General features: G+C 60.1%; 1 protein-coding gene across 6 annotated transcripts; it reads right to left on the bottom strand.

Annotated features, from left to right (window-relative positions):
• Nucleotides 1-482: 482 nt before the first annotated feature.
• Nucleotides 483-19,107, bottom strand: UBTF (upstream binding transcription factor). 6 transcript variants are annotated; one of them, XM_066567133.1, is made up of 21 exons: nt 19,005-19,107; nt 15,643-15,776; nt 12,575-12,750; nt 12,214-12,297; nt 11,434-11,589; nt 10,664-10,728; nt 9,964-10,093; nt 9,415-9,525; nt 8,995-9,128; nt 8,300-8,441; nt 7,958-7,999; nt 7,156-7,269; nt 6,865-7,020; nt 5,599-5,754; nt 5,274-5,384; nt 5,096-5,184; nt 4,740-4,929; nt 4,436-4,483; nt 4,129-4,197; nt 3,623-3,769; nt 483-2,816 (listed from the first exon to the last, which is right to left on the bottom strand). In XM_066567133.1, the coding sequence occupies exons 2-21, from the start codon at nt 15,698-15,700 to the stop codon at nt 2,703-2,705; spliced, it is 2,292 nt and encodes a 763-aa protein (XP_066423230.1). In that variant the 5' UTR covers nt 15,701-15,776; nt 19,005-19,107; the 3' UTR covers nt 483-2,702. The 6 variants fall into 6 exon arrangements, with proteins under 6 accessions (XP_066423230.1, XP_066423233.1, XP_066423231.1 ...); XM_066567136.1 differs by having other exon boundaries at nt 9,973-10,093; XM_066567134.1 differs by lacking the exon at nt 19,005-19,107 and adding an exon at nt 18,576-18,699.
• Between the last annotated feature and the right edge of the window lie 1,032 nt (nt 19,108-20,139).

Below are 20,139 nucleotides of genomic sequence, written 5' to 3'. Positions count from 1 at the left end.
CACGCTTGTCCTTTTTTTTTTTTTTCCTAAAGTTTTATTTTTTATAGTAATGACATGAGAACAGAAACATTATTTTTCACTTTATTATACAAAAAAAAAAAAAAGAGAAAAAAAAAGGAAAAACAAAAAACCCCAAAAAACTCAAAATTAAACAAAACAAAACAAAAAGAACCAAAACCCCAAGCAAACCGGGAAACCGGGGACGCAACCCCCGTGTCCCGCTCAGCCGTACAAATTCCGAGTCGGGATTATTATTATTTTTCTTTTTTTTTTCCTTTTTTTTTTGTCTTTTTTTTAAACCTACAAAAACACTCTTTAAATATTAGAAAAAAAAGATGATTTTTTTTTAATCTTTTTTTTTTTTTTGTGTTTTTTTGCCTTTTTTTTTTTAACGTAATTCACAAGAACTTCCATCTAAAGGATCCCGGGATTTTGTGGCAGTGCCAAAATGCACTCAGGAATTCTCTTGCAGCGCAAACGTCTTTCCCCCCCCCTCCCAAATTGTCGGCGCTGTAAGAATTTTTCTTTTTTATTATTTCATTTTTTTTACCTTTTTTTTTTTAACAGAAAAAAAGGTTGGGGGAAAAAAAAGGTGGGGTTTAATTTTTTTTTTTTTTGTCTTTTTTTTTTGTACTAAAAACACATCCACTAAAACACGACAGTGCTGGGTACATTCAGCAGAAAAAAAGGGATGGGGGGGGTTCCCCTTAGGGGATTTTGGGAGGGGCGGCGATTAAAAATTGGGATGAAAATGAAAGGAAAATCCCAAATGGATTGGGGTAAGTGGGAGGGGGAAGCAGAGGGACGGACAGATGGACACTGGGGGGGGGTGGGGACATCATCTGGGTTCTCTCGGGGGCCCCGGTCCTGGGGGGACTCGGGGGGATTGTCCGTGCGGGAGCACCCAGCTTCACCCCCTTCCCCCATGTTTGGGGGCAGTTTGCCCAAAATGGTGTTTTCTCAGCCCAAAATGAGGCAAGGACAAGGGGGTGCTGCCCCCACCCTCCCCTCAGCACTGAGGGGGTCCCCAATGTCTTTGCAGGGGTTGGATTTGGGGTGCTGAGAGCAGCAAACCTGGGGGGCATTACAGAGCTCGGGGGGGGGGGGACCCCTCAGAACCCCAAATCTGCAGCCCCCACAGCTTTGGGAGATTTGGGTGAAGAGAAAAATGAGAGAAACCCCCCAAGGCCCCCCCACCCCTTCTCTGGGGCTCCCCAAATCCTGTCCCCCAGCCCAGCTCCTCTCCAGAGACAGGAAGGGAGGGGGGGGCAGAAGGAACAAATCCTGAGCCCCCCCCAGTTAGAGTGGGGGTCTGGGGTGGGGTCCCCAACGACACTGGGTGGGTTTTTGGGGGGTGGCACGGGGTGGGGACAGAACCCTGCAGGGAGGTGCCGTGGGATTGCTGGTGCTCGTGTCTGCTTAAAAAAAGGGGGGGCCCTGCCAGGCCCCCCATGCACCCACCCCGGTCCCCGCGGCCCCATCCCCTACCCAGGAGGGGGCATTGAGCCCCCCAAAATAAACCCAAACCACACCAAAATTTACAGCATGGCCCCGGGGGGGATGACATGAACTGGTATTAACTGGGGTTAACTGGGGCAAGGGGAGCTCTGGTGCACCCCCAGGATTTGGAAGGAAGGGAGAGGAGCAGCTTCACCAGAGACAGAGAGGAAAAGGGGGAGGCGGGGCAGGAGGGCAAGGAAAAAAGGGGAAAGGGGGGGGGAAATGAAAAATAAAAGATGGATCTTTCTTGTTTTATAAAAAGGAAAAAAAACCAAAAACAACAACAACAAAAAAATTAAAATAAAATACAACGGCACAACAACCACCGACAACAGAGCGGGGGGACCCCGCGCCCCCCCTTGGTCACGCTGAGCCGCCGGCCCCGGGCGGGGGCGGCCCCGGTGCCCCCCCGCACACGCTCGGTGCCCCCCCCACACACTCACACGCTCGCACACACACCCACACCCCCCACCCCCCCGGGGACACGCAGGTCACCGTCCCTGTCCCTGTCCCTGTCCCTGGCCGGCGCTCCCAAGTGCCGTGGATGTGGAGTTCCCGGGCAGCTCTCCCGGGGCAGCTTCCAGACTGTACAAGGTTTTTTTGGGGGGTGGGGAGGAGCCCCCCAAGATGCTGGGGGTGCGCAGAGGGCAGGGGGGGCTGCGAGGAGGCATTGTCCCATCGGCTGAGTCCTGAGCCCCTCGGCTCGTGCTCCGCGCCCGCTGCCGGAGGGGCTGCGCGGCCAGGGGATTTCCTTCCCATTTCTGGGCTTTTTTAATAAAAAAAAAGGTGTGGGGGGGTGTTGTTGGTTTGTTTTTTGTTTGTTTTTTTGTTTTTTCCTGTGTGTTTTTCTTCTCTTTCTAGAAAGTCCAGAGCTGGTAGCGAGGGGGTTATGGGGGTAGGGATGGAGAGACACCCCCCTGGAAAGAATGAAATTCCAAAAAAAAAAAAATTCGCTTCCCCTCGGGAGTAAAGCAGGGGGCAGGGGTGGGGGGCTCTCTCCTCGCCCCCCAGCCTGGGGGAAGCAGCCCCTGATCCCCCTCCGTAGGTGTGAGCTCGGCGGAGGGGTCCCCCCGGCCCCCGCTCCCCGCGCTGGGGGTCCCACGGGGGGGCAGGAGGAAGAGGAGGAAGGATTTTTGAGGGGCTGCAGGGGGATTTGGGACCGAAACCGAGAAACCAAACGACGTTACAAAGAGCTTGGCCGATCAGTTGGAGTCGGAGTCGGAGGAGTCCCCCGAGGAGGAGGAGGAACTGCTGCTGCCCTCTGAGTCGTTGTCGTCCTCATCCTCATCATCCTCATCCTCATCATCCTCGTCGTTCTGGGAGGGGGGTGGCAGAGAGGAGGGGGAGGTCAGGGCAGGGTTAGTCATCATCACCTCCTTGTCCCCTGCTCACCCTCCCCAAAGGGGTCCCACAGAGCATGGCTGTGACCCCCACCCTCCCATCGCTGCCCCCGGGGGTCTGGGGGAGGAGGAGGAGGAGGAAGGACACGGGCAGGAGCCAGGAGTGAGTTTAGCGAGGGCTCAGCTCGGGGGGACGTGCCGGAGCAGCGCGCGGGGTCCTGCCCTCACCTCTGCCACTGCCTCGCTACACGATCCGAGGGAGGCTGCCCCACCCGCCTCGGGCCTCAGTTTCCCCCCTCTAAAGCCAGGGAAGGAAGAGGCGTGAGCTGAGACCAGCGAGGGGGTGGAAACACCTCACCTGTCCGGTGGCGAGCACAAGGCACGGACACGGTTTCTGCCCCCAGCGCCATCCAGCATAGTCTGATTTCAGTTGCACCGGTGTAAAGCTTTGACTCTGGTGACTTACTCGGCATTCACACTGGCGCAAACGGAGCCGAGACCAGACTCAGTATCTCCACCAGGAAAAAGACAGGAGATTTTTCTCTGCTCACTGGGGGCTCTGCACACCCCCCCGCACCTCTGGGTCCCGAGGCTGCTCCTGACTGCGCCCCGCGGCTGCTCCTGGTGCCCTCCCCGGGAACTCCGGGGGGATCCTGCTCCCCTTCTTCTCCCCACGTCCCCCTGCTTCCCGGGGGGGTTCCTCTGCCATGGATCTATCTGAGCCCCCCAGCCCAGGGGGAGGGTGAGGGGGGCCCTGTGCCCTCCCCGTGCCACAGCCTCACCTCGTCCCCGTCCTCGCTCTCCTCCTCGCTGCTGGACTCCGAGGAGTCGCCTCCTTCCTCTGACGAGTCACCGTTGTCATCATCGTCGTCCTCATCTTCATCGTCATCCTCCTCCTCCTCTTCCTCCTCGTCATCGTCCTCTGACTCCTGCGGGACAGAAGGGGCTTGGTGAGTTTCCAGACCTCCACACCCAGGGGTGCAGCTCCCACCCCATCGCTGACAAAGCCCCTTTGGGTTCCTGCAGCCATTGAGCAGATCAGGTGATTCCCTACCCCACACCTTGCTGGGAGCCTTTCCCCATTTACACTGAAAAAGGGTCCCTGAGCAGGTGCCAGGGTCAAAACCCGACCTGGATGGGTTCTGAGCAGGGATTTGGGGAGTTTCTGGTTTTGAGGACAGGGCAGGCAGCTGGAAGCACAAAGGATGCCTCAAAGAAGGGGTGTGGGTCCCCCCTGACACGCTCCCCAGGGAGGGAAGGGTGGCCCCATGGTGCTGCTGTGACTCACCGACTTGGACTGCATCGTTGGCTTCATCTTGGGGTTGGGACCCCGGATCTTCCCTATGCTCTTGCGTTTCTGTGGGAACAAAACAAAGCTTTTTAGGGCTCAAGTTCAGCTCCTTCCTGGGGTCCAGCCCAGAGGAAATCCCACTGCTGAGCTGCCATGGGGACAAATCCCCACTGGAGGAGCTCTCTGGAGTGTGGCACATCCAAACCTCCCCCAGGACCGATCCTGCCCAGTCCCAAGCCCCCAGTAACCCCAGACATCCCAAACTCCTGGGATCCCAGCACAGCAGTGCCACATGGATACTCACGTTGGAAATGTGTTCCTTGTAGGCAGCCCGCTCCTGGGGCGAGAGGCTCTGTGGGGACAGGGACACAGTCAGGGATGGGAGGGCACGGAACAGAATGGGGGATGGAGCAGGGAAGGGCTCTAGCGCAGGACACAGCCTCCCCACGTATGCAACTTTTATCCTTTAAAGTTACAAAATGTCAAAAAACGGTCTGGAGGTGGTGGTTACCGGAGGAGGGGTGGGAACAGAGACCATGCCAAACATCATCCCAAAAAACCAAGGGATCATCCCAGTCTCCCACCAGGAATCAGGATCCAGCACCCACCTTGAGCCAGATGTCGAGGTGCACCTTGTACTGTTTCTGCTGCTCCTCTGCCAGTTTTTTGTAGTGGTCCTTCTGGCCCTGGGAGATGCGCTGCCAGCGGCTGCCGATCTCCACCATGCGCTCCTTCAGCGGGAGGTGGTTCAGCTCCCCGTTGGACAGGAGCTCCTGGGAGAACTTCTGGTAACCGTTCCTGCACGGGAGAGCGCAGGGACCGGGCTGGGACAGGGGGCACAGACAACCCAGGTGCCCAAAAACCCCGTCCAGCCACACCAGGGTCCAACCCACCCTCCCTCCTCTCGTTCCAGGCCCTTCCCTCCGGCACAGCCAGACCCAGTTTTTCACACCTAGGTACTCACATTGGGGGCTTCTTCGGCTCTCCCTGGAATTTCATTTTCTTGGTGGAGTTGGTGGAGCACGGAGGGGCCCGCATCTCGCTCAGCTCCCTCTGAGCCACAGGAGAGAGAGAGAGGGTCAGGGAGAGGGGCAGTGCTGGCTAAGGGACATGGTGAGGGGCAGGATGGGGCAGAGACCCACCTCGTATCGCTTCTGATCCTCCGCTGCCTTCTTGATCCACATCAGCTTCTCTTTCTTCTCCATGTTGTTCCAAGTGGCCTCCATGGCCTTCAGCGCTTTGCCCCGGTCGTTCTGTGGGGCACAACCACCACGATGCATCAGGTGCACCCAAACACCCTGGGACATTGGGGTGCTGCTGCTGGGGCACTACTCCCCCTGGGACCCCCATCCTCCCCACAGCTCCCAGCCCAAATCCAGGTGTGAGAGTCAGAGAGAAATTCCTGGGAATTCTTGCTGGTGGGAGTGATGATCCCACCTCCAGCCCCTTTCCCAGCCCACTCCTCACCTTGAAACGAGCCAGGTAGTCCCCGATGACACTCTGTTGCCAGATCTCCTCAGCAGTTTTGGGAGACTCAGGCAGCTTCCCACGCTCCTCCTTATCCGAGCCGTGCTTCTTCTCTGACTGCGCCTTCATCGCTGCCTCCCGCGCCTTGTACTTGGCCTGGGCAGGGGGCACAGGGTGAGGGGGCACGGCAGGGGCACAGCCCCCAGCACCAGGGGGACATGGAGCTCCCCCAGCACTGTCCCCACTGACAGCCCTCAACCCCATCTCGGGACTATCAGGAAAACCACCCAAGCCTTAAAACTGAGGCTCAAGGGCCCTCTGAGGTTTCTTTATCTGGTGGGTTTTGACCCCTCAGGTGATGAGAGGGGGAGGCACAGCCAGTGCCAACATTGGCACCTGTCTGACAGGTCACTGAGATGCTCCAGGGGATGCTTGTGCCCCTTGGTGCAAGACAAGGACAGGAGCACCCCCTGCACTGCCCAAGATGCCCACAGGAGCAGTGGAGATGGAGATGGAGATGGAAGAGGAATACAGGGATGGTGAAGGAGATGGAATACAGGGATGGTGATGGAATACAGGGATGGTGATGGAGATGGAGATGGAATACAGGTATGGTGATGGAGAAGGAATACAGGTATGGTGATGGAGGAGGAATACAGGTATGGTGATGGAGAAGGAATACAGGGATGGTGAAGGAGATGGAATACAGGGATGGTGAAGGAGATGGAATACAGGGATGGTGATGGAGAAGGAATACAGGGATGGTGAAGGAGATGGAATACAGGGATGGTGAAGGAGATGGAATACAGGGATGGTGATGGAGAAGGAATACAGGGATGGTGAAGGAGATGGAATACAGGGATGGTGATGGAGATGGAATACAGGGATGGTGATGGAGAAGGAATACAGGGATGGTGATGGAGATGGAATACAGGGATGGTGATGGAGATGGAATACAGGGATGGTGATGGAGGAGGAATACAGGGATGGTGATGGAGATGGAATACAGGGATGGTGAAGGAGATGGAATACAGGGATGGTGATGGAGATGGAATACAGGGATGGTGATGGAGATGGAATACAGGGATGGTGATGGAGAAGGAATACAGGGATGGTGATGGAGATGGAATACAGGGATGGTGATGGAGATGGAATACAGGGATGGTGATGGAGATGGAATACAGGGATGGTGATGGAGATGGAATACAGGGATGGTGATGGAGATGGAATACAGGGATGGTGATGGAATACAGGGATGGTACCCACCTTCTTCTTCTCGGAGAGGTCGTTCCACATGCGGGCCAGGAGCCGGGTCAGCTCACTCTCTGACAGCTCCGGCCGCTCCTCCTGCAGCTGCTTCCGCTTCTCCTCCGAGAAGATGAACATGGCTGAGATGGGCCTCTTGGGCTTCTCTGAGCTGGCCTGAGGGGGCACACGGGGCTGTGAGGGGGCGAGCCCATGCAGGGACCACAGTCCCCAAAGCCCCTTGAGATGCACAACCCCACCCCAAGGCTCTGGCAGGTGCTGCCGCCATGTCCCTCCCGGGGCTGCTCCCACCTTGCCGGTCTCTGGTGAGGATTTTTTGGATGCAGGACTCGTTGCCCCTTTCCGGTTGCTGCCCAGCATCTTCTCCTCGCCCAGCACCCGCTGCTGCTCCTCCTCAGGCAGGCTCTGGGTGGCACAAGAGGAGAGACATCGTTAGACAGCCCAGTGCTAATGAGGCCTTGAGGCAATGGGGGAATAGGGACTCTGGGGAAGGGGAATTAATGTACTTGGGTGTCCTGATCCACATCCTGTCCCACTCAGAACCAGCATCTGGAATTGCACATGTACAGACCGGGGTTCCCATGCTGTCACCCCCTATCTGGGCAGTCCCTCTCCCCCAGCTCAGCCATTTCTCAGTGAAAGCAGGTGAGCAGGTGCCTGGGTCTGGGCACACCCCTGGGTTTTCCACCCTGTGGCCCTGCAGCCGCAGCCGGGGCCGCGTCACATCCGCCCAGGGACGGGGACGGCGCTGGGGTGGCCTCGGTGCGGCTCCCCCGCCCACGAGGGAAGGAAGTGAGAGGCTGCACAGCCACAGCCACTGAACAGCCTCCCCTCCAGCTCCAGTCCACTGCTCATCTCAGCTGGGGGCCCACTCTCACCTCCCAGTGCCCGACTGGGTCAGGCATTAGGACAGACAGAAGGACAAGGCTATGTGCGACCACCTGCACAGCACCCACAGCTGGGCCCAGACATGTTCTGGGGGAGCAGAGAGGGCAGCTCCCCATTTAAGTCATCCCAATTCCTGGGCAGAGTTCCCCATTCTCAGATTTGGGATCTCCAGCACCTGATGGCTGAGCACCCCCTCATCACTCACCTCCAGGAAGCGGAGCAGCTCGATCTCGTAATCTTTCTTTTTCTGGAAGGAGATGGACACGTGTGGTTACACAGAGATCCCTCACTCCATCCCTGCCCCTTGCAGCCCCTGACCCAGCCCCAATCCCTTGGCAACAGCACCCTCCACCTGGAGCATCTGTTTGTCCCACACAGGAGACAGGATCCAGGGAGGTGACCAAGGACCTCAAGGAGAACTGGTGATGCAGACCAGCACAGGGACTGAGGAAAGGTGAGGGCTTTGTTTCCAGGGATATTTGTAGCCCAGACTCTGCACTGGTGCCCACCTGCCTCTTGCCCTAACTGTCCATCCTCAGCCACTCACCTGGTCACACTTTTTGTGGTAGGCGTCCTTTTCCTTCTGTGAGAGCAGCTTCCACTGCTGGCTGCACAGCACCATCCGCTCCGTGCTGGGCACGTCTTTCATGTTGGCCATCAGCTCTGCACAGTACAGGGAGTAGCTATTCCTGAAAAACCCACAGAGGGACCCAGCGTTAGGGAAAACTTGCCCCTGTGCAGCTGCCTCGGTGCAAAAAGCCTCCCCCAAACCCCCCAGCTAGGTTGCACCAGGCAAGGAAGTGAAGTGCCTGTGTTTTAGGGCAGCTGGGTGCTGGATCACCCCCTAAAAGCCTGTAAACCTCACACAGATGCTCCCCAAAATGTGTATTTGATGTATATTTAAGGACTGGCTTAAAGGGGTCATCTTTAAGTCTGGAAAAGCCCTCTAAGGTCATTAGTCCAACCATGAACTAACACTGCCAAGCCCACCACTAAACCATGTCCTCAACTGCCACATCCTCAGTTTTTGAACCCTTCCAGGGATGGTCACTCCACCACTGCCCTGGGCAGCCTGTTCCCAGGCTTGACCATGAAAAATGTGTCCTATAAACCCCATGTAACCCCTCTGTGTCTGTGACCCCAGAAGTTATCTGGGCTCCCCAAGCCCAGCAGAGTCCAGTTTCCTCTCTGGCAAGAACCAGCATCCCCGCAGGCCGTGGCTCCAGGAGGGACAGGACTCACGGGGGAGGCTTCGTGGGTCGTCCGTCGAACTTGTCCTTGAGCTGCCTCTCGGCCTTGGTGAGGGTGGAGCGGGTGATTCCCTCCTCGCTGATGTTCAGCTCCGGGTGCTTCTGGATGTAATCGCGCATGATCTCCTGTGGGAACGGAGAGCGGTCAGAGGGGCTGCCACCCCCGCCTGCCGGGCCCGGAGGAGGAGGAGAGAGAAGCCAACCATTGCCCTAATCCTGTGCCCTGGGATGCTGCTGCTGCCTGCCCCGCACACAGCTGGAGAGACAGGGCTCACACTCACTAGGGACCTGCCAGGACCTGCCTGATCCCCACGCTGCCTATCGGGAGAGGCCCCGCAGGGCTGGGATGCAGAGAGGCTCGGAGTGAATGTTGGGACCAGTGTGGAGGGGACCGGGTGAGGCTGCTCCCTACCTCGTACTCCTTCCGCTGTTCCAGGGCCTTATGAATCCATTTCAGCCTCTTTTTATCCGAGAGTTGAGACCACTGCTTGCCCAGCGACTCTTTCACCTCCTTCGTGGTGGCCTGAAAACCCAAAGCCAGAGGTGAGGGCAGAGGGGTAAAATCCAAAAAAAAAAGAGGGATGAAAAAATATGAAAAAATGGCAAAAAAAATGGCGTGGCCTGCTGGGGCCTGACAGCAGCCAGCATGGGGTGGCTGGGAGCCGTGGGGGTGTGTGGGAGTGGGGGGCATGGCCAGAGGTGGATGTCTGTGCTGGAATCCTTTCCTTTTCCTGCCCTGACTCAGGCTGTGGTCACCCCTTCCTGGCAAAAAGTGGGGGCTGGATCCCTGAGCCTCTTCCAGGTGTGCAGAGCCCCTCCTTACCTGGGTCCAGGCTCCGGGAGCTGCTAGCGGTGTCCTCCATCCCGACCCCCTGAAATGCTTCTCTCCCTTCCCCCTCCTGCCCCCAGCAGCGGGGTCCAGGACCCCCCAGCACTCACACTCGCACTCACTCCCACCCACCGTACTCACATCTGGACGCACTTTCAAGTAGATCTTCTTCTCGTGGTTGTACCACAGCTGCTGGGGGGTCTTGGGCTTCTCGGGGACGTCGGATTTCTTGGCGTTCTGGATGAGGTCCGGGTGGTCTTCCCTTCAGCAGGATGGCAGGTGGGGAAGGGAGAGCGTCAGGGAGGTGGCAGTGGCAAGGAGAGCATCCCTAAACCTCACTGCAGGGCAGAGCCTCCATGGGCTCAGGTGCTGGGGGGGTCCCCAAAAAGAGCAGGAGGGTTTTAGGACAGATTTAAGTTTGTTCCTCCTTGGGGAGCATTGGCTACAGCTCAGCTGCAACCCTGAAGCAGCAGCAGGTCATTGGGGGTGCCAGGATCCACCTGGATCACAGCAATCATGTCCAAGAGGAAGGTCTGGAGTGACTGGGGGGGCACTTCAGCTTTTATCAGTGCTGGTGGCAGGGCTCCTGTCCCCACCTCACAGACCCTGACCCCCAGAGCATGGCTGGTCCTCTGCTCTCCCCCTCATCCAGTCTCCCAGCCAGAGGGTTGCTCTCAGACACCTTTTCCTTGCTCTCTTTTTCTGAATTCCCCCTTCTCTTCAAACCAAAAGCCCATCAGGGCTTCCTCTGTGAGCTATGCACAGGAGGGCAATGTGGATCTGCCTGGAGGAGCCTGGGGAAATATAGGGGGGGGTGAGGCTGCCTGCTCACCTGAACCTCGCCAAGTTCCTCTCAAACTCCTGCTTCTCTCGCTGGAAGTCCTGGATGTATTTCATCTGGGGACACAAAGCCACCACAGAGGTGGAGAGGGACGTCAGCACCAGGGAACAGGCAGGAAGACACATCCCTATCCACCTGGCTAGCCCAAGAGGGACTCAAGGGCTCCCCAGCCCATGGAATGGTCCTGCAGAGGGTTTCCAGCCTGCCTGAGACTCAGCAACTGGACCTCTTCCCTCTCTGTGTATCCCAGCAGCCCTGGGAAAGGGCACAGCAGGACCTTGTGCCTTGGATTTTTCCTGGACACCCCAGAGTTAAAGCTGGGCACCCCTCAAAGCCCTGCTCAGGCTCTGGCATCTCTAGGTGGGCAGATCTCTGCTCCCAGCCTCTCCCAGAGCCCATCCCTGTGTCCCTCACCCGGACAGGGTGGCACATTGGGGCGTGTGCCTTGGCCCCTTTAAACACAGATCCACCCAGTGGCAAAGCCACCATCCAGGTCCGTCAGGAAGAGACAGACCAACGGACAGACCCAACCGGCCTCCACCCCAGGGATCCTGGGAACCAGGACAGGAAAAGCCAAGGAAGTCTTACAGGTCTGACAGGACTAAAGGAACACCTGGCTTCTCCTGTCGAGAGCTGCATTAAGCCCTCGCCAGGCAGAGCTTGAGCTCTGCTGGTTTTACTGGAAGAGCTGAGCAGAGCCCAGCTTACAGAGGCCCATGGTGGGAAGGGGCTTGCTGACCCCTCCCTCACCTCTCCCATACCTTTTTCTTCTCGGGAAGCTCCTTGTATTTTTTGGACAGGATCTTGGTGAGATCCAGGTTGCTCATTTCGGGGTGAAGCTTGGCGTATTTGGCTCGCTTCTCCATGAAGAAGCGGAAATAGGGAGTCAGGGGCTTCTTGGGGAAGTCGGGGTGTTTCTGGGGAGACAGCAGAGTGGAGGACACTGAGCATGGAGCTGGCAGCACCACTGGGACACAGCCTAACCCATGGATCCCCAGACCTGGGGGCTGCCTCCATCCAGCCCTGCTGGTGACCCAGGCACAGCAGGCAAGGAGGGGGAAACTGCTGGGAACGAGGGCTCCCCAAGAAACTACAGCATCCCATGGCTGGGAACTTTGGGAGCAGCTTCCAGCCATCCAGAGCTGCCAGCACAGAACAAGAGTTGACACTGGGGCAGGAGAATGGGATGGGACCCAGCTCCCAGGGGTGGACCACTGGCTGCCCCAGGGCCACCCAGCTGAAAGCACCCGGCAGGCCAGGAATAGGACAGCAGCTCCCAGCCCCTCTGGAGCTAAACTTGGATGCAGGCTGCCAGCAGTACAGCCAGCAATATTAAATGTACCCGGGAGTTGGCCCAGGCCCAGAGCCACAGCCTCCGGAGCCTTGGGCAGCCGGACACCAGGATTAGGGGCACTGAGGTGCCTGCAGGGGCTCCCACAGTGGAGCCACGTGGATCTGAGGTGACACAGGGACAACAGGACCACATCCTGGGGAAGTGTGGGGTCACCCTCTAGGGACTGAGCCTAATTCCTGCCAAATACCTTGAGCTTTTTGCCTTTGTAAGGATTCTTCACATGCTCTTCAGCGTCCATAATGAGCTCTGTGAGGGTCCGGAATTTCCTCACCTGTGCAGGAAATGAAGACACAAAGACTTGAATAGGGGGCAGGGCAGATCTCCAGCATAGCAGAAAGGCCACTGGATTTTGTAATGCCACCCCAAAAATGACTGATCCCAGCCCCTCTGAGGGGGTCACAGCTCTGACAGCAGAGGGATGGTGGCGGCACCAATGGCTGAGGGTTCTGGGCACTCAGCTTGGACAATACCAACAGCCCCAGGAATGTCAGTAGGACACTCAGACCCTGCCACAACACCCCCAGGAAGCCCCATGAGGTGTCAATTACCTCATTAGAGATCTCCATCCACTTCATCTTGCACATCTCCCCTGAGAAGTCCTTGAAAGCCACTTTTTCCCAATCCAGGTGGGACTCGGTGGTTTTGAACTTGCTCCCGTCGTTGGAGGGCAGGTTATTCTTCATGCACTCCAGGAGGGTCAGCATGTCCTCCTGTGACCAGCGGTCTGAGCAGTGAGAAACACGATCAGCCAGGGGCAGGAAGCCTTTTCCCTTGCCTTTTCCCTTGCCTTTTCCCTTCTCTTCCCAGCAGGACACCGGGACTACAGCTCCCAGCGTGCCGCTCCGGACCGCACGCCAGGACACGTAATCTCCTCTCGAGATTAAAGATCAAAGGGACGTGGCTGTTTCCATCACCCTCGAGCAACTCTCTACGGGCCAAAACAATCTGGGCAAAGCTAGAAATTCCACTCGGTGCAAACCAGAGAGACTCGCTCATCCCTGAAAACCATCAGATAAGGGATGGCTCTGCTGCATGGGAGCAGAGGGCTATTACATACCCCTGACATGGGAGCAATGAGCTCTCCAGCCAAGCAGGAAGCAGGGAAACCCACTTTCTAAGTGGATGTGTCCAGAGCAACTGGAAAACCTCAGCGTTGCTTTTCCTGCACCTCAGAGAGCTTTGTGATCACCTGGGCCCAGCTCCACCGTGACCTCTGCCAAGGTCAAAGCTCCCAGATCACAAAGTGACGGGGGGCAGAGCTCAGCACAGCCCCCCTGTCTCACAGAAGGGTCCCTGACAGTGCAGGATGATGTTCATGTCACCCCAACATCCCCCAAACTGCTGGGAGGAGCATCCCCAGCTCCCATAGGAACGTGCTACTGCAATGGTGGGATGGGCACGTGGCAAAGCCAGAGAGCCTGGAGCAGCCTGGAGGCCAGGACAGGCAGCAGCACCGTGCTGGGACAGGCAGCAGGCAGGATATCCCAGCCCTGAACGCCTCATCCTGCCCCAACCTTGGGGCTGCTTCCTTGCCAGGGGAATTCCTCCCTGCTTCCACGCCAGCAGGGCAGCACAGCCCAGGGTGCTCTGCAAACATGGGTGGCCCTGGGGAATGCAGCGGGGCCTGGGAGCGGAAGGAAAATTCCCTGGGGATGGGCTGGAGGAGGAGCAGAGCCCGGAGCCACCCGCCCACGCAGCCCTGGCTGCCTCAGCCCGGGATGGGCACCCGGGATTCCCGCAGCACAGGACTGGCTCAGCCCGGCATTCCCCCTCACACCTCTGCCAGGTGAAGCCTGAGGTGTTTGGGGCTGCCTAAGGGACATGGAGCCCCCCAGAGATGGGGACAGGGTGGCTCGTCATGGATCTGAGTGGAGCATCTCTCCCTCCACCTCCAGGAATGAAACCAAGCTCCCAGAAATATCCAGCTGCACAGATTTCTCCAGCGGCAGCTCTCCTTCCACTCAAGACTCAACATGAGGAAAACCACCTCCACCTCCTGCCCTTGCAGGGGTCTGGGGAAGGACAATTCCCCTGGATTCCCAAATCCAAACAAGGGATGTTAAAGGACACATGGTACCTGGTGAAGGGAGCATAGCCAGGACATGACCCCCCCCTCATCCCATTTCCCTTCCTGGACCTGCCTGGTTCAGGGTCAAGGCAGGAACAGTCTGGGATCCAGCTGGTCCCTCGAGTGACCTCATTAGGAATTAATAAGGAGGGAGAAGACAGAAAGAGCTCCCCTGGAAAGCGAGGGCCTGGTGGCTTGGGGTGTGTCCCCATGCTCATGGCTTCATCCCAAAACACCACGAGGAGGCAAAAGAGATGGGAAACTCCCATTCCCTAAAGAGCTGGGGAGATCAGAGCTGGGGGAGGGAGAACACAGCCCCAAATTCTGTCTTCCTGTTTTTCCCGTCCACTTTCCAAGCCTCCCAGGCAAGGACCAATGAGGCAGAACAGGGCTGGGAAGCTGGTGCCAACATTACTTGCAGAAATCAGGAGGAATTACCAAAAGCAGCACAGCCACAGAAATCCAGAGGGGATGGAGTAGAGGATGAGACACCCCTCCAAACCTGCCCCCATCAAGCCCAGTGCCTCAGTTTCCCCCTTGAATACAGAAACACCTGGAGACCTTTGGCCCTGTGTGAAGCCCCCGCTGGCACACAGCCGGAATAACCACATCCCAAAGGAAAACATTAAAAACCAGTGGAAACATCCCAAAAATCCCTGCTGGCAGCAGGGTGGGGACAACAGGGACCCCCACACTCAGCCCTCCATCCCTCTGTTCCCCACCCCTCAAGCTGGGGCATGCTGAGGAACGCTGGAATGGCGGCGCTCACCCACCAGGATGAATGGGGCTGTCTGTGCCCTGGGACCGATTTATCCCGGCTCTCCTGGCACCGGCCGGGCCGGGTCTATATTAGGAAAGCTGCCCCGGTGTAATTAAATCCATCTCAAGTCCCGGAGAAGGACACGTGCTCGCCCGGGTTCGCTCGAGGCAACAACCCCGACTGCAGCAGGGAAGGAGGAAAACGGGGGGACCCGGCAGGTGTGAGGGGCTGGACAAGGCTCCACAGGTTTGGGGGACCCAGGGGGTTTTTAAGGGGTGGAGTGGCAGAGCCCTGCGAGCTGCCCTAAACAAACATCTCTCTTGTTTCCCTTGTTTTCCTGCTCCTTCTCCAATAAAAGCTGAAGCTCTGATGTCATGCTGGGGTCTGGAAGCTGGAGGCCCAAGGTAACGGCTCGGCTTTTAATGCAGCCCAGATGTGAGCAGGGAGGGCAGCACCTCTGTGCCAGCCCCCCCTTCCCAATCCCCCCCAAGAGCATCCCAGTGCCAAGGGGCTGCTGGTGCACTGGAGCATGAATCCCTGTGCTCGTCCACGTGTTTGTGTGTGTGTTCCCCGTGGGGGATCAGAACTCGGAGAGGCAGATTCACCCCCACCTCAACCCGCTGGCAGCCAGGATCACGGATCCTCCATCCCTCCTCCCTCTCCATCCCTCCTCCTCTGCCATCCCTCTGAGAAAAGGGGCGCTCTGAGGTTTATTTATTATTATTTTTAAGTGTGGCAGCAGCATTCCTCTGGGAGCACGTGCTGGGGGGGGGCTGCTGGGGGCTCACCTTGGTTTTTGGGAGCTGTCATTTCCAGGTCTGCAGGGCACTCAGCTTCGCCGTTCATCCTCCACCTGCCTGTGCCCAGCACGGTCCCGCCGGCTCCCTCCTCACCCTCTTCCCGAAATCACTCCGGCACGGCTCTGCAAGGAAAAGGAGAACCCTGCTAGGCATCCCCACCATGATGGGGGGCCCCCAGCTCCTAACAGGGAGTGGGGGAAACGTGATCCACCCATCCTCTCCATTCCCAGTGAATGAGTGCAGGCATATCCCCTCCCACCCATCCCTGTGAGGTCTGGGGAGAGCTCCAGCATGGGGGATCCTTCGTGGTGATGTGACCCCCACGTTGGTCAGGAGTGGAGAAAAGGGGTGTGTGGGCAGGGGAGAAGGGTCCAGGAGTTTGTCCCCAGGGTGGAGGGTAGGATCTGAGAGGGATCCCAATAAATCCCAGAGGAGACAGGTTCAAGGTGGCTCCCTGGGGTGGGTGGGATCCAAAAACCTGGGATTAAGACAATCTGAGGCAAGAGGGCTCCAAGGGATCTCCTGTAAGGGGGTTCGCTCCCCCCACTGCAAAATGGGGGTTTCAAAGGAAGGCCCACCACAGATCCAGCAAAATCCTCCCCAGAGGTGGGGACATGCTTGGAGAAGAGAGAGGTCCCCCATATCCAAGGGAGCTGGGGAGGCATTTGGGGACCTCAGGGGGATTCAGGGGTCTCCAGGGGAGGAGAACAAGCTGGAGGAAAGTATTTCAACAGGGGGGGGGCTCCAGGGGAAGGATGCCCTCAGACCCCATGAGGAAGAATCTTATGTCTCCATGGGGAAGGATAACCTAGGGAGGGAGACCCCAAAACTTGGTGGGGGGGTTGGCAGGACAGTAGCCTGGGGGGATCCCCACGGGGGATTCCACTGGGGGAGCCCCTGGAGGGCAGAGCGGGCAGGAGGCCTCAGGGGGATCCCCTGAGGGCCAGGCCGCAGGCCTGGGGGGCAGAGCAGGCCCAGGCCTGGGGAGGGGCTGGGCCTGGGGGATCCCGGGGCAATCCAGGCTTGGGGGGGCCCTGGGGAGGGGGTCCAGGGGCTTCGGGCAGAGCCGGGCCCTGGGCCTGAGGGAGGAGCACCCGGGGACGGCCCAGGGGTGCAGAAAGCCCGGCAGCATCCGGGATGGCCCCGGGGGAGATGAGCTGCGGGAGGGGAATGCGGGAGCACCGCGGGGTGCAGGCCCCGCCAGGCCCGGGGGCCGGGCCAGCCCCGGCGGGGCCGAATGTGGGACCACCTGAGGGAGATCCGTCCTGGGGGGCTGCGGGATCACCTGGGGGCGGGTGAGGGGCGCTCAGACCCCTCCAGCGTGGGAGCGAGGATCGCCCGGGGCGGGATGAACCCTGAAGGGATTGGGGGGGAACCGCTCCAGGCTTGGATCAACCCCCGCGGGGGGCGGACCTAGGACCACCCCCGGGGCCGGCCGAGGGATCGCCGCGGGGTGGGATCAAGCCCGGCCCCCGGGCGGTGTGAACGCGGGGATCGCCCCGCGGTGGGAGCGGGGGATCGCAACCGGGGGGGGGACGGGGGGGGGACGCGTGGGGGTGTCGCGAAAGGCGGGATCGCGACAGGGGGAGGGATCCGTGGGATCATGGCGGGGCGGGGCGGTGCGCGCGCACCGGGATCCCCGGGGGGCGCGCGGGGAGGGGGTGCGGGATCCCCCCGCGGGGGAGCCGGGGGGGGGGAACCGGATCCCGCGCCCGGAGGGGGGGAGGAGGAGGAGGCGGGGGAGGAAGGGGCCGGGCCGGCGGGCGGAGGCGGGGAGCCCGCACATGCCCTGCGCCGCCGGCCAGCTCCAGTCTCCTCCTCCAGCAGGCAGCAGGAACCGGGTGGGACCGAGCGCGGGCGGCCCCGGCGGCGCCTCCCCCGCCCCCGGTTCCCACCCGGGCGCCAGCGAGCTGAGCGCCCCCCCCCCTTTTTTTTTTTTCTTTCCCTCCAACAACACCCGGGCAGACAATGGAAGGCGAGTTCGGGGGGCCGGGGGTACGGAGAGGGGCCGGGGGAACGCGGAGCGTTCCCCTGGCCCCTCTCCGCACCCCCGGCCCCCCGGAGCGATGCGATGCGCTGCTTCATCCCCCCCCCCCTCACCGCATCCCCCCCCGCATCCCCCCATCGTTACCGGCCGCTCTCCGCCGCGGCACACAATGGCCGGGCTGCGCCCGCCTCCGCCCGCCGCTCCTTCCCCTCCACCCGCGGTTATAAAGCCGAGACAAACCCACCTCTCCGGGCTGCTAAGGGGGAGGAGGAGGAGGAGGAGGTGGTGGTGGAAGAAGGAGGGAGGAGGTTGGAGGGGGGGGGGGTGTGGGGGGGAGCTCTAACCGAGCCGCCGCAGCCCCAACCCCGCCGCCGGAGCCGCTGGGGGAAGAAGAAGAAGGAGAAGGAGAAGAAGGAGGAGGAGGAGGAGGAGGGGGAAGGGGGGGCGGGGATGCCCGGCTGGGGGCGGCCGGGCAGCTGCAGCGAGCCGGGCGAGGGCAGCGCGACCTCCCCGCACCGACCCCCGGGGAGCGGCTCCTACCCGATCCTCCCCCCCTCTCTTTTTCCCCACCGCCGCCCCCTCCTCGCTTTTCCTTCCCTCGTTTTTCCTTTCCTTTCCTCCCTTTCTTACCCCCCTCTTTTCTCTCCGCGACCCCTCCTCGAGCCCGCAAACACCCAGCCACCCAGCGGGGGGCTGGAGCCCCGCTCCCGGTCCGGAGGGAAGAAAGGAAGGGAAGAGGGGTGAAAGGCGGAAAAAAAAAAAAAAAAGGGGGGGGGAGGAAAAAAATATAGATAAAAAGAAAATAAGGAGAAAAAAGGGATAAAGAGGGGATAGAGCGAGGATAAGGGGAGATGAAGCGCGGGGGGGGTCGGCCGAGCCCCGGCACGCACCGGCGGAGCGCGGCGCCCAGCTCCCGCCGCGGCGCGGGACTCACCCGGGCTCGGGAAAAACAAGCGGGCAGCGCTGGAAGCCTGCCCCCGAAATCCAGCTGCGGCACCGGGGAGGAGGGAGGGAAGGCGAGCGGGAAGGAGGGAGGGAGCGAGGAGGAGGAGAGGGAAGGGAAGGGAAAAAGGAGGGAGAGAAGGGGGGGGCACACCGGGGCCGCCGAGCCGGGCGCTGCCCCCCGCCCCGAGCCCCAGCGCGGTGCCCCCCGCGGGCGGGCGAGGCGGGCGAGCCCCGGCGGTGGCGGCGGCGGCTTCCTGCCCGCGGGGCCTGCGCGAAACCAGCCTTTCTAAAAAAAAAAAAAAAATATTCTCTCTTTTATATTTATCTATCTATCTCTCTCTCTTAAAAAAAAAAAAAATCGCTCCGGTGGGCGCGACCCCCTCCCCGTTCCCGTCGGAGCGGCGGCGGAGCGCCTTACCGAGCCCGGAGCGCGGCGGTGGCGGCGGCGGCAGCGGGAGCCCGGGGAGGAACAAAGCGCCTCCTCCAGCCCCGCCGGCGGAGCGGCGCGGCGGCGAATGGCGAGCCCGGGCGGCGGGCACGGCGCGGCGCGGCGGGGCACGGCGGCGGCGGCTCCCCCGGCGCGGGCACGTACCGGCGGGGCCGCCGCTTTGGGGGGCGGCGGGGGCTCGGGGCTCGCTCGGCGGGGCCGGGGCGGGGGAGCGGCGGTTGAACGGCGGCCAGCTCTGCAGCGCTGGCCCCGGGCGTGGACGCGCTCCAGTCCCCGCAGAGACGATCGCGCTTTCCCCCGCCTCCATGGCGCTGCGTTCGCTCTTCCAATCAGCCGGGCTGAGCGCGCCGGGATCCGCCGGGATCTCCCCGCCAGCCCCGCCGCCCCGCCGCCGCTTTCCGCCGGGTTTTTTATTGCTCTTTGCTTTTGCAACACTGTGGTGAGAAGAAAAAGAGGAGGAGGAGGAGGAGGAAGGAGAAGAGGAGGGAAAGGAGGGGGGGGTGGGGTGGGGGGGGGGAAGGGAGGAAGAAAAAAAAAAATCTCCTTACATGTGCAACAATCCTCGGCCGGCGTTTGCATAAAGAAAAAAATAAAAAAATAGGGGGGAAAAAAGAGAGATGAGGGGAAAAAAAAAATAAAGGGGGGGAACCGGGAAAGGGGGGGGGTGGGGGGAGCCGAGCCGGGCCCCCACGGCACGGCGGGGCCGCGCTCCTGCCCGCCCCGCGGCCCCGGGACACGGCGGCGGGGGGGGCTCTGCCCGGCGGGGCGGGCGAGGGGCAGCTTCCTCCCCTCCTCCCTCCCTCCGCTCCCTTTCTCTCCTCTCCTCTCCTCTCTCTCTCTCTCTCTCCCTCTCTCTCTTAATTTTTTTTAATGGAATTTCTCCAACTCCACCTTTGTTGTGCTGGGCGTCATTCCCCGCAGCCAATCCCGGCCGGGCAGCGCCTGCACATTCCCGGCCATCCCGGCTGCCGGCACAGTACGGGCCATCCCGGGCTGCTTCCGTGCCACCGGCCGGCCCGGCGGCCGCCGCGGTACCGAGCACCCCCGCCGGTACCGGCTGCTTCCGTAGCACCGACCCCGCTGCCGCGGCGGCGGCTTCCTGCAC

The sequence above is a fragment of the Molothrus aeneus genome, chromosome 28 (genome assembly GCF_037042795.1).
Source record: "Molothrus aeneus isolate 106 chromosome 28, BPBGC_Maene_1.0, whole genome shotgun sequence".
NCBI classification, from domain to species: domain Eukaryota; kingdom Metazoa; phylum Chordata; class Aves; order Passeriformes; family Icteridae; genus Molothrus; species Molothrus aeneus.
This window is presented reverse-complemented; position numbering and strand designations above follow the sequence as displayed.